This window comes from Xiphophorus maculatus, chromosome 1 (genome assembly GCF_002775205.1).
Source record: "Xiphophorus maculatus strain JP 163 A chromosome 1, X_maculatus-5.0-male, whole genome shotgun sequence".
In the NCBI taxonomy this organism is placed as follows: Eukaryota; Metazoa; Chordata; class Actinopteri; order Cyprinodontiformes; family Poeciliidae; genus Xiphophorus; species Xiphophorus maculatus.
The window spans coordinates 11,517,966-11,531,167 of NC_036443.1; the positions used below are offsets into that span (position 1 = coordinate 11,517,966).

A 13,202-nucleotide genomic window follows, 5' to 3' on the forward strand; every position below is an offset into this window, starting at 1 on the left:
TTCATGCACTAAAACGGCCCAGTCAAAGTCCAGACAACTGAGAACCTGAGATAATACTAGAAAATTGATCCGGATTAAAAAGGTTAGGTTTTAGTTTGTAAAAAACATTTGACACAAAAAAACAACAACCTTAAATTATGCATTATTTTGTAATGGTCTATAATGTAAAATCATCCCAAAATTAACTGAAGGTTCTGGTTTTAATTTGACAAAATGTGGAAAAGTTTGCCAAGAATGAATACTTTACAATACTTTCACGTAATTTGTATTACAGTGTTCTGAAACTAAGGTAAGATCTCTCTGCTTGCATTTGCACCACTACGAGGAATCTTAGTTTTAAACGAGCTTCTTTTGATTCTCACAGTGAGCCCTCTTTAAAATACTTTTCTTCTTCTTGGCTTGAGTCCAGCTAACAGATTTACATCAAAGTTGCTAAAGTTCTACTGTGTGTCATTCCTCCCTTTGCACTTCAATCAACATCTGCTAGACTAACCACTTTGTATCTTTCACACATTATTCCTACATATGTCAGCAATTGAAGATTCGCTGGAACTGTGAGAAGCCACTGGTTGGAGGAACCGGTGTGTTTGTGTGAACGCGTGCGTGTGTGTGTCTGTGTGCGAGTGGGGAGGAGGGGGAGAGGAGGCGAGTGATCTCATTACGTTTCCTGTTTTTTCACACCACATCTCTCCAAAGAAGTGACAGCCCTTACACACAAATATGCAACAACAGTCCAGCTTTAGCAGTCTGTTGGAGTCAGATTCAGGAAATCTGATGAGTTACAGTCAGAATGCCTCATCCTGTTAGTTGACGCGGTGGGACCAACACGCAGTGACGACTAGATAACCTCCATTTTTTAATTTATTTATTATTTTCATTTAAAAAGAAAAAAAAACAACTTTCTTACACTCTGGGCTCCTGATATGGACATTGTGTGGGTAAGTAATCCAGACTTTGAATTATTTGGATTGTTTGCTGGTTGGATAAGAAGGATGATTTTATTTTATTTTTTGTGCTTGGTTGTCTTTTTCTAGAGTTTTAGGAAATGCGATAAGCGTTTTTGAACGGTGATAGCAAGATAGCATGAAATACACTGATGCGGCTTGGTTTTGAGTTGTGATTAAAAAAAAAGTGTGAAAAGTTCAGTACTTCATTTTAATTTCAAGATGGTGTGATTTAATCTGACTTGTTAGACTGAATGTAGTTGGGCAAGGTGTTGAATTTCGCTTCTAGAATCTAGGTCAGTGGTTACCATCTTTTCACTTTTTCACTGAAAAGAAAAATCACAGTAGTGGAGATTTGTACAGCCCAACTATACCAGTTAAAAAGTTATAACTCAAACAGTCCTGACCTTTTTGTTGGTAAACTAGTTTTTGCTATTTATATTAACTGTCCTTTTTGACAGGTTTTGCATAAATATGTCTTTAGAAGTCCTTTTGCGATTAATCGGATTTTAGAATATCCTCTGAAGTTAACACTTTTCTGATTCATTCATTGGATAGCTGACTCGTTAAGAAGCGTGAGATGCATTTTGAGGGCAGCGATCTGAAATGTGCGTCTCCAGAGCAACATTTGGCTCTTTAGAGTGTTTTAATGTACTACCCTCTCCAGTTTGGTTCTTGATAGCACTCAGACCAAAACTGTTTGTGTCCTTGACCAATGTAGATGTAACATTGTTTTCATTTAACCAAGAATTTAGTTTGAGATGATAAATGACTGATGTATCTCCCAAAAATATGTACAAGAATGTAATGGGAGTATAACTTAAAAGAGGAAAAAATTAATGTATTTTTATTTACATTGTGACAAAAATGGCAAATTAAAAATGATTTATTCCCTTTTCATTAATCAATAAAATAAACTCTGCTATTCAGTCTACCCTATTAATTAGTTATTTATGTATCTATTGTTGTTATTTTTGTTATTGTCTTTTTAACAGTCTAATGATTGAGTAGTTATTAAGTTACCTTCAAGTTAAGTTTTGCTTGGACCCAACCCCTGGGCGCCAACCTGTGGGTCTGGAACCAGAATTGAACTAAGCACTGGTTTTTGATAGAAAAGCAATACAAATATATTTAATAGATTTTATAGGTAATGTTTTAAACAATACCTGGGCTGAATTTCCAAAACAAAATGGCACAAATAGGAAAGGAAACATTTTTTTGTCATTTTACAGTCAAGCTACAGACTGCTTTTTGTTTTCCTCTATGTTCATGAATAAAAGAGAATGTATTCATTCTCTTAAAAGTTTATGATCTTTATTTTTTTAACCAAAGCACAAAAACACCATGGGTCTTCATAGAATAATTTTATATAAGTAGAAGATGGCAAGCTATAATCAGCTGAAAGCAGGCTGGCTACCAGCGTAGAGAGCAAGACTAATTATCCAGCTGATATGAACTTTTATGAAGTTCACAGACTCCCTCACTTTCTCTATTGAGAGAAGACATATATATTCAAACGTTTTAATAGCTCTGGTGGCCTATTTTTGATAGTGAATTGACAGGAAGGAGGGTAACGAAGAGAGGGGGAAGATATGCGACAAAGGTCATCAGGCTAGGAGTCGAACCTCTGACGTCCGCGCCAAGCACTACGGCCTCCATATGTGGGTTGTGCTTTACCCTGCACCACACAGCGCCCCAGAGAAGATATAATTCAGTGTTCTGTGCAACAATTACCTAAAAAACTAAGTTTAGATAAGAAACCATGAACTGGTGTTTTTACTTGACGTTTCCATACTGTGAGAATCACCCAAGCCATTTACTACGTAATTGTTTCCTTGGAAGCATGAAGTCAAACAAGATGTTGGTTCAGGTTGCTGTTAAACTATGAGTGTGCTTGTGTAGATACCAGTAGAGGTTTATTAGGTAGTAGCAGCCCAAAGTGGAGTGTTTTAATGTGTGCAGTGAAGACTCTTTGTTTTGAAATGCTTCCAGAAACTGACTGGGGAGTTCTGTTGATGTTCCAGTAAATCATTAACAAACGAGCTCGTCTTTAATAATCACAACCCACCAGTACTAATTCAACTTGCTGCCCACAGACTCGGCTACTTGCCTCTTTGTGAAGTCTCTTTCATGTCTGCCCAAAAACTGCCTTAAGGTAATTCTTACTTCTCTTTACTCTTCTAGGATACAATAGAGCTACATGTCTTGTTGACTGGGACTATCTGCAGCAAGTTATCTGAGTACTTGGTGGCTTTTACACCACCTCCAGAGATTACACAAACCTACTGTGATAAATGTTACTCACAGTGATAGACGTCTTGATATAAAAATCTCAGTCACAGTTAAAAAACATAATTAAACCTAGCCATTTTGTTTTATTTTTAACATGTTTCTGCTGATTGGAAGCAATATAAACATTTTGGAGCGTCCGAGTCAGAGTCCTGAAGCTGGTGGACAATCTTATGGTGATGGAAATGAGTCCTTCCAACCTCAAAGACCTGGAGGTCATCAGTCGTCAAATATAAGTGAAAACCTTTGGCTTTGACTGAATTGAAAGCAATAAAAGCGGGTTTTAATGTATTTATTTGGATTTCTTGGTCATCATAAATCCTCGTGCGTGATCTTCCTAATTTCCTGAGGCTCAATGATGTAATAGACCAACAGAATTTGTGTTCGAATCAACGTTGCTTATGAGAAAAATCAACCCTGAAATCTCACATTCAATTTTGTTCCAGGTTGTTTCACTGATACTAGCCTTCATGTCCACCAGAGTGAGTCTCCTTGAGGCGACAGGGCAAGACTCAAACTGCATAGCTGGTAGGTTGTTACAGCAAAATCAAGTCTAGCCTTCTGTACACAAGTTACCAATCTGTACAAGTTCAGCTAACATTTCTTCTGCTTCTTTTGGCGTGTTCTCAGGATATTATAAAGATGCTAAAAATCATTCCTGCAAGCTATGCCCAGAGGGCACATACACAGACAGAAGCCATTCTCTTACGTTCTGTCTTCGGTGCAGTAGTTGTGGTAGTAAGTATCTTCAGTCATTTTGTAAGACATTAGGAAAACGTATGAAATGTAAGAATATTTTAAATGAATCAGATGGACAGTATGGTCAAAAAGAGCATTTAATGTCTGCTATATAAAAAATAACCTGTCTATTTTTTTCTGATGGGGGGGGAGTTAAAAAACCATGCACAGCTAGTAGCGATGAGGTGTGCATCTGCCCTTCTGGACACTATTCAAAGGATGGCGACTGCAAGAAATGCTCCGAAAACAGTGAGTCAAGCCAGACCAAATGTTCAGGGCCCCTTCCATTTGATTAAAATCAACTCTTCTAAAAAAAAAAAAACAGAACCAAATCAGAAAAAAAAGTCTAATCATGTATTTTTCAGGTTCCATCAGCGACATCAATGAAGATTATTGTGATATGTGCCAGGCCTGCCAAAGGTAAGAGACGCTGCATTTAGGGACATTCAGACATGGTGGCATTTATCTTAGTTGTCCAGTTATCTGCTTGTTAACAGCCTTCGGCCAATCAGAAAATAGGAGAACATAAAGACACTCAATTACTTTAAATGTCATGCAATTGCTTTGTCATGACAGCCATAAAAAATAATCAGAGATGGCAATGCCTTAAATTTGAAAAAAAAAAAAAAAAAAAAAAAAAAAAAAATATATATATATATGTTACCATTCTAGTTTTTAGAAATGCTGTTTATAAAAGTAAATAAATCAATACAATTGTATAACAGTTTAATAATTCATGAAAACAGTTTGTGATGATTGAAGTCAAATTATATACTTAGTAAGTAGACATATATCATACTCGTACATATAGCTCATCTCTTTGAGGACAACCAGTTTCTGTGGTTTAGCTGAGGCCCTGCGCTGCCTGGGTTGTACACCGTTTACTGCAAATGTCTCGGTATGCAGGAAGCTTTGATAAGGTTGATAAGGATTCACACTCAAGAAAACTATTCTAACTCTGTACTTCAACAGAATGTGTTGGTAATTTTAAAAATAAAATGTCAAACATGACAGCATTGTTCCTTTGCGCAGGTGCTTTTATATTTGTCAAAAAAGTTTCCTTTTGCCGACACTAGGCTTCAAATGTTTGAACTGGGTAAATTTGGTGGCCGTCTCACCTTATTCTATATGTTTTTGTTACTTTACTTAGTGGGAAACGATTCAAAGTCGAAGATGGAACTTAATTCTCGTATTTAATTGATGCTGGAAGAGATTCACTTGCTTTACTCTGTTCAAACCTCACTAGCTTCAGAATGTACTTAATATATCCGGTTAAAAATATGTGCTGCTTTTGACTCTTGACCATTCATACTGAATACATAATGAGAAAGGTCCTGTAAACAAAAGAAAGTACTGCGCACAATAACTGTAATTTGAATGCAAATCGAAGTGAAGATGTCCATATTTACTTATTTTATTTTATATATTTATATATATATATATATATATATATATATATATATATATATGGGAACATATGTGACTTGTTAAAATTGAATTTCCTCCTCTGTGGAATAAAGCAATAAAGACTAATTTAATTTCTATTTTAGCCAGCACTGTATGAAGCACCCAGGATGCAAGACAAGTCCCATCTCAGCTCCATCTGAAGTTCGAGCGGGGACATTAGGTGAACACTCCAGAAACATCTATTATTTTCTGCATATCTTCAGAAATTCTTTTAATGTACAACTAAAAAACATTAGTAGTTTTTTTTTTCCTATTGGAAAGGAAGTTCTTCTGCATGTTTAAGTGAGGTTCATGTGAGAGTTTTAAAGCCGTTTTTTCAGGAACACGTGCTGTATTTTTATGGCACTGCACCTTTTTATCTTTGCGCTATGATTGCAATTCTGTGCCTCTCTTTTTCTTGCTAAAGCTTCGACTGCCGGCCCGGCTTCACCGTCAGGAAGACCGACTCCTTCCACCACACTGAAAACATCAAGTCCAACTATCGAGAAAGTGCCAAGTCAATGTTAGTTACAACTATGTATTTCAACCATAAATTTCATTATATCTGAGCTTAATTTGCAGCATTAGCTAACTCTGTGGCCGTAGTTTTAATGAGATTGATGTAGCCTTAACCTTTCTCCTGTATGTTAGTGGCTGGGATTAAAGAACTCATGCCAGTGTTTTGTTTTGTTTTGTTCCTTTTCCAGCAGATACACTCTTCTGGCTTTCTTTTGTGGGGATTGTTACATCTCTGTTGCTCTTTTGGTTCCTGCTGCTCTTCTGCAGGAACCTGCTCAGAAAGGAAGCTGTTCTTCCCTGCTGGAACAAACAAAAAAAACTGCAAAGACTTCCTCAGGAACCAAAATTGGACGGTAACTACACGGCGATTCTAACTCAACCAACTGAATCAAACGCAGCAATACCGTGATAATTTCATTATTTATCCCCTGACATTGTATGACAACTTAATTCTAACATTGCTTTGATGAACTATAAATTTCTTCCTTTTCTATTTGGACTTGGATCTCACTATTCCAAAACCTAGACATTTTTTCAAAAAGTGTGAAAGAAGGAGAAGAAAACAAGGCAGCTAGGAACATGTCAGAAGTTTTCTAAGTGTGACGCTCTCAGTAAACACACAAAACTCAAACATCAGCTGATAACACAGTGAGCACCTCTAAAAAAAGAGTGACAACAAAGTCTCCAGTGTCGGTGAGAGTTCAGAAAGCGAATATTGATACAGTAATTTATTCATCAATGATAATTCATCCAGAGACTTGTGGTCTCACATTTTTACACATAAACAGTCTGTGTTTTACTTGTGAGGGTGAAGCGTCAAAACGTTCTTCCAAGAACAATGTCTGCCATCCCACTCAAACTCCGAAGGCCTGTCTACATTTGCTTTTCTCACAACATCAAACATTAAAAGTCTCTTTGAGTTGAATCTGCACGGAAATTAAAGTCCGTACATGCAGTTAGACTTCATCTTAAACAACACTACACTTCAAACTGAAGTGCATTTTCAAATGAACTGCCTTCTTTCAGAAAAATAAAATAAAAACTAGACCAACTTTGAATGCATGTGCTGTGAAAATGTGTGTCTTATCTGGGGGTAAAATGTGATGAAATGTGCCCTTTGATAATCTAAGCATGTCATAGTTGCAATGGAAATGTCAAAACATTCATGCCCTTCCATTTAGCTTGACTGATTTATGAATAATAATGCGTCATTTCATAATTCTGAACAAATACTTAAAAATACTAACCACAACAAAAGAAGAATGAGATTTCAGACACTGGTAGCATTATTTCTTGTTTTTAATACTTTTTTAAAATTTGTATTAAATGTGACTAGATATATGCAGGAAACTAACTGATATCATCGGCTTTTCTCCTTACAGAACAACGTAGTCATCACTGTAGCAGCCCAACCACACAGGTTTGTGCTCTCTCTCATGATCTTTATCCTCTGTTCACCTAACAGTACAACACATACAGTTGCAGCACTGTAGGTGGAGGAAGACTGATCTTAAAACCACTCACTCACACACATACACAGGCGCGCACTCAGAAAGGTCAAGAGAAACAAAAGTGAAATGCCGATAAACATCTCTCTGGTGTAGTTACCAAACATTTGCGACAAAGGCCAAAGATAATTTGCCTGTATTGAAAAATTACAGAGGAATTTTGCTATTCGGAGAGAACGCCGGGGGAGTTGTGTTTTACTCGTTGCTGTTTGTTCTTTCCAGACATTTACAGTTTTTGAGGAAACTCCCATGATGTCGCTCTGTCAGGAACCACCTGCACACGTCGGCGGCCACGTGCGGCACAGTCTTCACACGGGTAAAGTTCATCATTTGGTTCCCAACACTAGTTCACTTCTACGGAACTTTGTTGTTCTCCGCGTACTGTAGCCCCGACCAAATAACCTGGACGTCGGAGGATGACTTTAGTGCCATGACGCGTCCCAGAAGACCAGAGAGAAACTGGTTTACTTACTGTTTGTTTTGCTAATGAAAACAAAAAATAAGTACAGATGACACCCACCAGGTGGGAACCTATCAGGCGTTATCTCATGACGTGTGTCTGTGTTACTACGAGGGTTTTAACCACCAAAAAATGCTAAATGAGTCACAGAATAACATAAAAGCAACACATCTAAAAGAAAGGAAGCCGCTTAAGGAAGTCGGCCCCCTTTCAGTTTTACTCTCTATGAAGCTGGCCACATAATTATGGTGATCTTTAGCCTCGTCAACGAGAAAAAGTTACTTTGTCCTTGAAGTACTAATGAGAGTTTCTCCAAAACAGATCAAATTCCTTGAGGGATTTTGCAACTGGTTTAATATGCAGCAGAAAATAGAAGTAACGATGTCCATATTGCCTTATAAAGCATTCTGACCCCTTTAATTTTTTTTTACATTTTGTTAAAAAGCAACCACAAACTTCAATGTATTTTATTGGGATTTTACTTGATAGACTAGTTTTAAAATAGTGCATAGCAGTGGGATGAGAATTACACATGATTTTTATTTTATTTTTTTCAAAGTTTGCCCTGGTTTTGTATTTAGCTCCCCTGAATCAATGCTGTACAGAACCATCTTTTGCTGCAGCTGCACATTTTTGAGGAGTGTCTCTAACAAATTTAGAGAACAGTGTCACCCCCCCCCTGCTCCCCCCTTCTTCGTCTTTGCAAAATACCTCAAACTCAGCTAAACTGGAAGGAAACGAATGAATCTGAACACACGGATATGCTCTGGCTTATGTTTATGGTTGTTACTGGAGCTGAAATCCTTGGCAGCCTCCAACAGCTTTTCTCCTGTTGGTAGTCCCATCTTTTTCCCTGTCAACTCTCGCTGGCCACGCTAAAGAAACTTATCCTGACAGCATACTGACGCAACCACCAAGTTTCACTGTGGGCACGGTGTGGTCAGGGTGACGCGCATTGTGAGTTTTCCGCCACATGGTGATACGTAGGTAGGGCAAAAAAAGCTCAATGTTACACCAGTTTCACCAGAGGACGTTCTTCCACATGTACATGCACGCCCTGCGACAGACTGGCGACCTGTCCAGGGTGTACCCCGCCTCTCGCCCGGAACGTTAGCTGGAGATAGGCACCAGCACACCTGTGTGACTTCTGAAGACAGTCATTCGGACTGGAAATGGGGCAGAATAGAAATGGCTGCCTTACTTTTGAGATTAAAGCTGCTGACTGATTCAACAGGCTGGATGACTCACAGGTCAGAGTTAGGACAAACAACAAAACAACTGTAGAAAAAAAAAGTGCAAATAACATCCAGATTAAAACAATAAATCAGGACAAAATCTCCTAACTAAAAGGCAAAATGAAAGGAAATAAGGAATCGCTTTGCACTGTTCCAGCTGCAGCTCTTTATAAAACTGCAGAAATAATATCATGCTTTGTTGTTTTATTAATATTTTGTATGAACTCATGAAGATTTCACTGTCATGATCAAAGATAATATAACCATTTTATCTGTCTGGATGAACGTCACCTTCACAGGTTGGTAGGATGTCTGATGGGTGTGAGATCGAGCATCTGGCAGTGCTTTGCACGTCTTATTGTTTTCATGTTGCACTATCTCAATGTTTGGTCCTCTCACATTTTCAACTGTGCTTGCTCAACACAAAATTTATCTGTAATCAGTCATTCGCTGTTTAAGTGGAAAGGAGGAAACGGGACGCCCTCTTTCTTGCCTGTCAGTCAAGAGTTTAGGTGAAGGGAAATCAGATAATCAATGCATATCTTTGTTTTGCATGCTTGCTAAACACCAGCTCAGGCACTTAGTTTATCAGGTTAGGTTTTTTTGGGTTTTTTTCTTGTAGGAAATTAACCTTAGACTGTATGACATCACAGGATAAACTATAAAGAATTGGCTAATACGACAAATGTGAAACATCCTCCTATCAACCTTCAAAAGGAGCGCCTCAAATCCAGCTACAATTTTAGCATTTCTACTGAAGTAGATTTTGGAGAATGTCTTCAGAAGACAAATCCTCAGTTGGATTTATGTCTGGACTTTGGACCATTCTGACATATGAACACGCTCTGATTAAAAACCATCTCATTGTAGCTCTTTACTGTATGTTTAGAGCTGATATCTTCTCTGTGGGTAAACGTCTGTCCCCGACGCAAGTCTTTAAGAAGTTTTCTTTTCAGAATGTAGTCCTATTCATCTTTTAATCATCTCTGATCTACGTAGATTTTCTGTCGCTGTTGAGGAAAGCATCGCCACAAGATGATGCTGTCACCGTGTTCCACACGGTGGTGTTTTGATGATGTGCTGTTAGCTTTTTTTTATGACATTTAGTTTAGTAGGCCAAAAGTTACATTTTTTTCCACCTATCTGACCAGAGTTCAGTTTTCACATCTTTCCTCTACTCTGTCGCTTTCTTTCCACAATGGCTTTCACGACTTTTATTATCACCTTTCCCTGCTTTAAGCTTTCCCACAACTTCATCCATTTGTTATCCTGCTATGTTCTTTCATCTTCACGATACATTTTGTTCATTCTGATATTCTAGAAAATCTCAGAGGCCTTCATAGAACAGCTGCATTTATACTGAGATTAGATTAAAAACGAGTGAATTCTATTTAGGGAGCTAAAGGGAGCTACTAAAGGTAACTGCAGTGCTATTTTTCATTGGTCTGCCACATAAAATCCCAATAAAATATTAAGATTAAAGTAGAGCAAGTAGAAGAAGTCTCAATACTACCTCACGTTAATAGAAATAAGCCTAAACCAGAAGTTGGACTTGCTGAAGATGCAAAGTGAAAACTTGCAAAACCTTTTTCCCCCCAGATGCAAGACGATATGAGCACTGTGACCGCTGGCCGGCCATCGTGCTCTACGCGATCATCAAGGAAGTGCCTCTTCGCAGATGGAAGGAGTTCCTCCGACTGCTGTCCGTGTCTGACCAGCAGATGGAGCGTGTGGAGATGGAGGCCGGTCTCGGGTCCATGGAGAAGCAGTACCAGATGCTGAGGCTGTGGAGCCAGCGCTCCTCGGCGAGCCTGAATGAAGTTTACTCCTCTCTGCACCTCATGGAGTTGTCGGGCTGCGTCCAGCAGCTGCAGGAGAACCTGGAGAGGCTGCAGTGGAGGTGCGAAGCGAAGCAGGCGCTCACAGCCTGACGGGGCTACTGAAGGGAAGGGGCGGCTCCTGAGACTGCAGCTTTAAACGCAAAGAGTACAAAGCCGTCTGTGATACAGGCGGGATAGGAAATATCAATTCTCAGTTTGTTCCTGGGTGTTTGTGAACACTGGCAACTAAAGTTTAACACCAACAGACTACTGCAACGACATCATGTATTTCTTGAATTGTGGAGGTGAATACCATCATGGAGAGCAGTGTGATTTCTTTATAGGCTTGCCCACAACATGTATTTTTTGTGTTATCTAACCAAAGATATATACTGTACACACTGGATGTAGGTTTGATCCAGGCCAGTCAGTCAGAGATCACACGAGGAAGACTTCACCATGTGAATGAAGGCACCAACGGTAACAATTCTCAGAAGCACTTTCTGTTTCTTTAGGTGTGTTCTCCATCCTAGTAACCCGTTGAGGGCATTGAAAAAAAAAAGTTATATAAACAAGGGTAATGCCTCTCTGTCAACTGTTACCTTCTGTCTTGAAACCTCCAAGAAAACACCACTCTACCTCTTTTTCTCTCATGTGGGCATCGTTTATAGTTCAACAGTAGAAAGTTGTGGTTTCACAGCGGTGCACTGACGTTTAAATATGAGTAAGACTCGCATCGTGTTTGCACTTCCTGTGTTCGTTTAGCTCCGGGAGTTGACCCTCCAGTTTTATCTGTTTCCATTCGACTAGTTAAATAAAGACTACACTGAATGGAGACTTTAAGTACATCTGTGATGCTTGAGCAGGCCAGCTGCCCATGGTCTCCTTCAGCATAAAAGTCTGACAGTACAACTCAGCCACTGATTCTGATTCTGGTTACTCACCTTTTCAAGAAGGAGACAACTGAAATCCCCAAAGGACGTCAGATTTTCAGTTTCCTGCAAGCAAAACGGTGTCAGTGTGCAGTAGGCTGGGTTTTTCCTCACCACACTTATTCCATTCAGAATGATAGTTTTGGCTTGTGGTGTTCAAGTATCTCACTTTGAGAGTTTCTTTTTTTTTTGTATGTGTCAGTTCAGTTCACTGACAGGAAAGGACTTGGACTTTCCAGTTTTTAGGAGGTTATAATAACAAGGTATTTGTGTTTGATCTCAGAACCTATAATTTGTGTTGTAGATATTGCTTTTCTTAATTTTATGAAACTATTTATGAATGTTATCTTGAGTGTTTTTCTTTTTATTTGAATGCTCACTGGTCTTGTTGATAGATTTATAAAACAAAGCGGTACTGTAATAAACCATGTGCACATGGTTACGTGTGATGTGTAAAGAATAAAAAAAGCTGAAGCCAAGCTTGGTGTGTGGAGTACACTTGGATTGCAGCAGCTTTGTGGACTAGCCTTGTTTAATAGAACCCTGTCAAAAGAATTTGGGCAGGAATTTGGACGGGCTTTTATTTTTGTAGTTAAATCTCATGAATTGCAAATTCTCCCTCAGTATGAGTAACAGCTGCACTACAGTCTTTGTATTCTTTACGCAGGATGCGGTATATTTAAAACACTAATATGTAGCTAAAGGAAAAAGTGACAAAAGAAAGCTTTTCAATTGAACACCTCTGACATCATCACGCTTTTGAGAATATACTGCTGATCTGGAAATTACATGCAAGATGGTGATTGTCTATATATTTATAGCTGCATGGAGGAACTGTTGTCACAATCAGTTAAAAAAAATAAAATCCGCCTGGTTATGGCAATGAAATATGTTTTGTTCAGAAAATTAAGCATGAATCATTTTTGGAAGGCTGAGTTTTTCCTCGCCCCATTCAGGTCGATATTTACTGCCAGACGTAATGTGTCGCTAAAATAGGAACAGTCTGGCGAACGAAGTGGGGTAAAAACACGTCATGTTTCAATGTAAAGAAATTCAAGAAAAGTTGAGAAAAAAAGTCATTTATAATTATTGTAGACAGAGGGGTTACAAAGCTGTTTCTAACCATTTGCGACATCAGTGACTTAAAGTGAGAAGAAAGCTGAATATTGGAGAAGCTTTTTCATGAGCGACCAGTCGACTAAGATTACTCAGAGAGGAATGAAGAGTCAACCAGGTGATAACTAAAGAACAATTATAATAGCATGATTGTCTGGGGCAGCTTTACTGCCTCAAGGTATGAATCCATGAATT

General features: G+C 38.6%; 1 protein-coding gene across 4 annotated transcripts; it reads left to right on the forward strand.

Annotated features, from left to right (window-relative positions):
• Positions 1-709: 709 nt before the first annotated feature.
• Positions 710-12,370, forward strand: LOC111609876 (tumor necrosis factor receptor superfamily member 1A-like). 4 transcript variants are annotated; one of them, XM_023340789.1, is made up of 11 exons: positions 710-938; positions 3,680-3,761; positions 3,864-3,971; positions 4,116-4,220; positions 4,337-4,391; positions 5,522-5,598; positions 5,845-5,940; positions 6,125-6,289; positions 7,319-7,356; positions 7,667-7,760; positions 10,739-12,370. In XM_023340789.1, exons 1-11 carry the CDS (start codon positions 924-926, stop codon positions 11,068-11,070), a joined length of 1,167 nt encoding a protein of 388 aa, XP_023196557.1. In that variant the 5' UTR covers positions 710-923; the 3' UTR covers positions 11,071-12,370. The 4 variants fall into 4 exon arrangements, with proteins under 4 accessions (XP_023196557.1, XP_023196562.1, XP_023196551.1 ...); XM_023340794.1 differs by lacking the exon at positions 710-938 and adding an exon at positions 1,928-3,099; XM_023340783.1 differs by lacking the exon at positions 710-938 and adding an exon at positions 3,143-3,448 and having other exon boundaries at positions 6,128-6,289.
• The last annotated feature ends 832 nt before the right edge of the window (positions 12,371-13,202 follow it).

Excerpts from the sequence above, each read along its gene's own strand:
- LOC111609876 (XM_023340773.1), top strand. The coding sequence starts at position 3,407 with ATGGTGATGGAAATGAGTCCTTCCAACCTCAAAGACCTGGAG. Across the intron at positions 3,449-3,679 it reads CCAACCTCAAAGACCTGGAG|GTTGTTTCACTGATACTAGC; the intron begins GTCATCAGTCGT and ends ATTTTGTTCCAG. Across the intron at positions 4,221-4,336 it reads CAAGAAATGCTCCGAAAACA|GTTCCATCAGCGACATCAAT; the intron begins GTGAGTCAAGCC and ends TGTATTTTTCAG.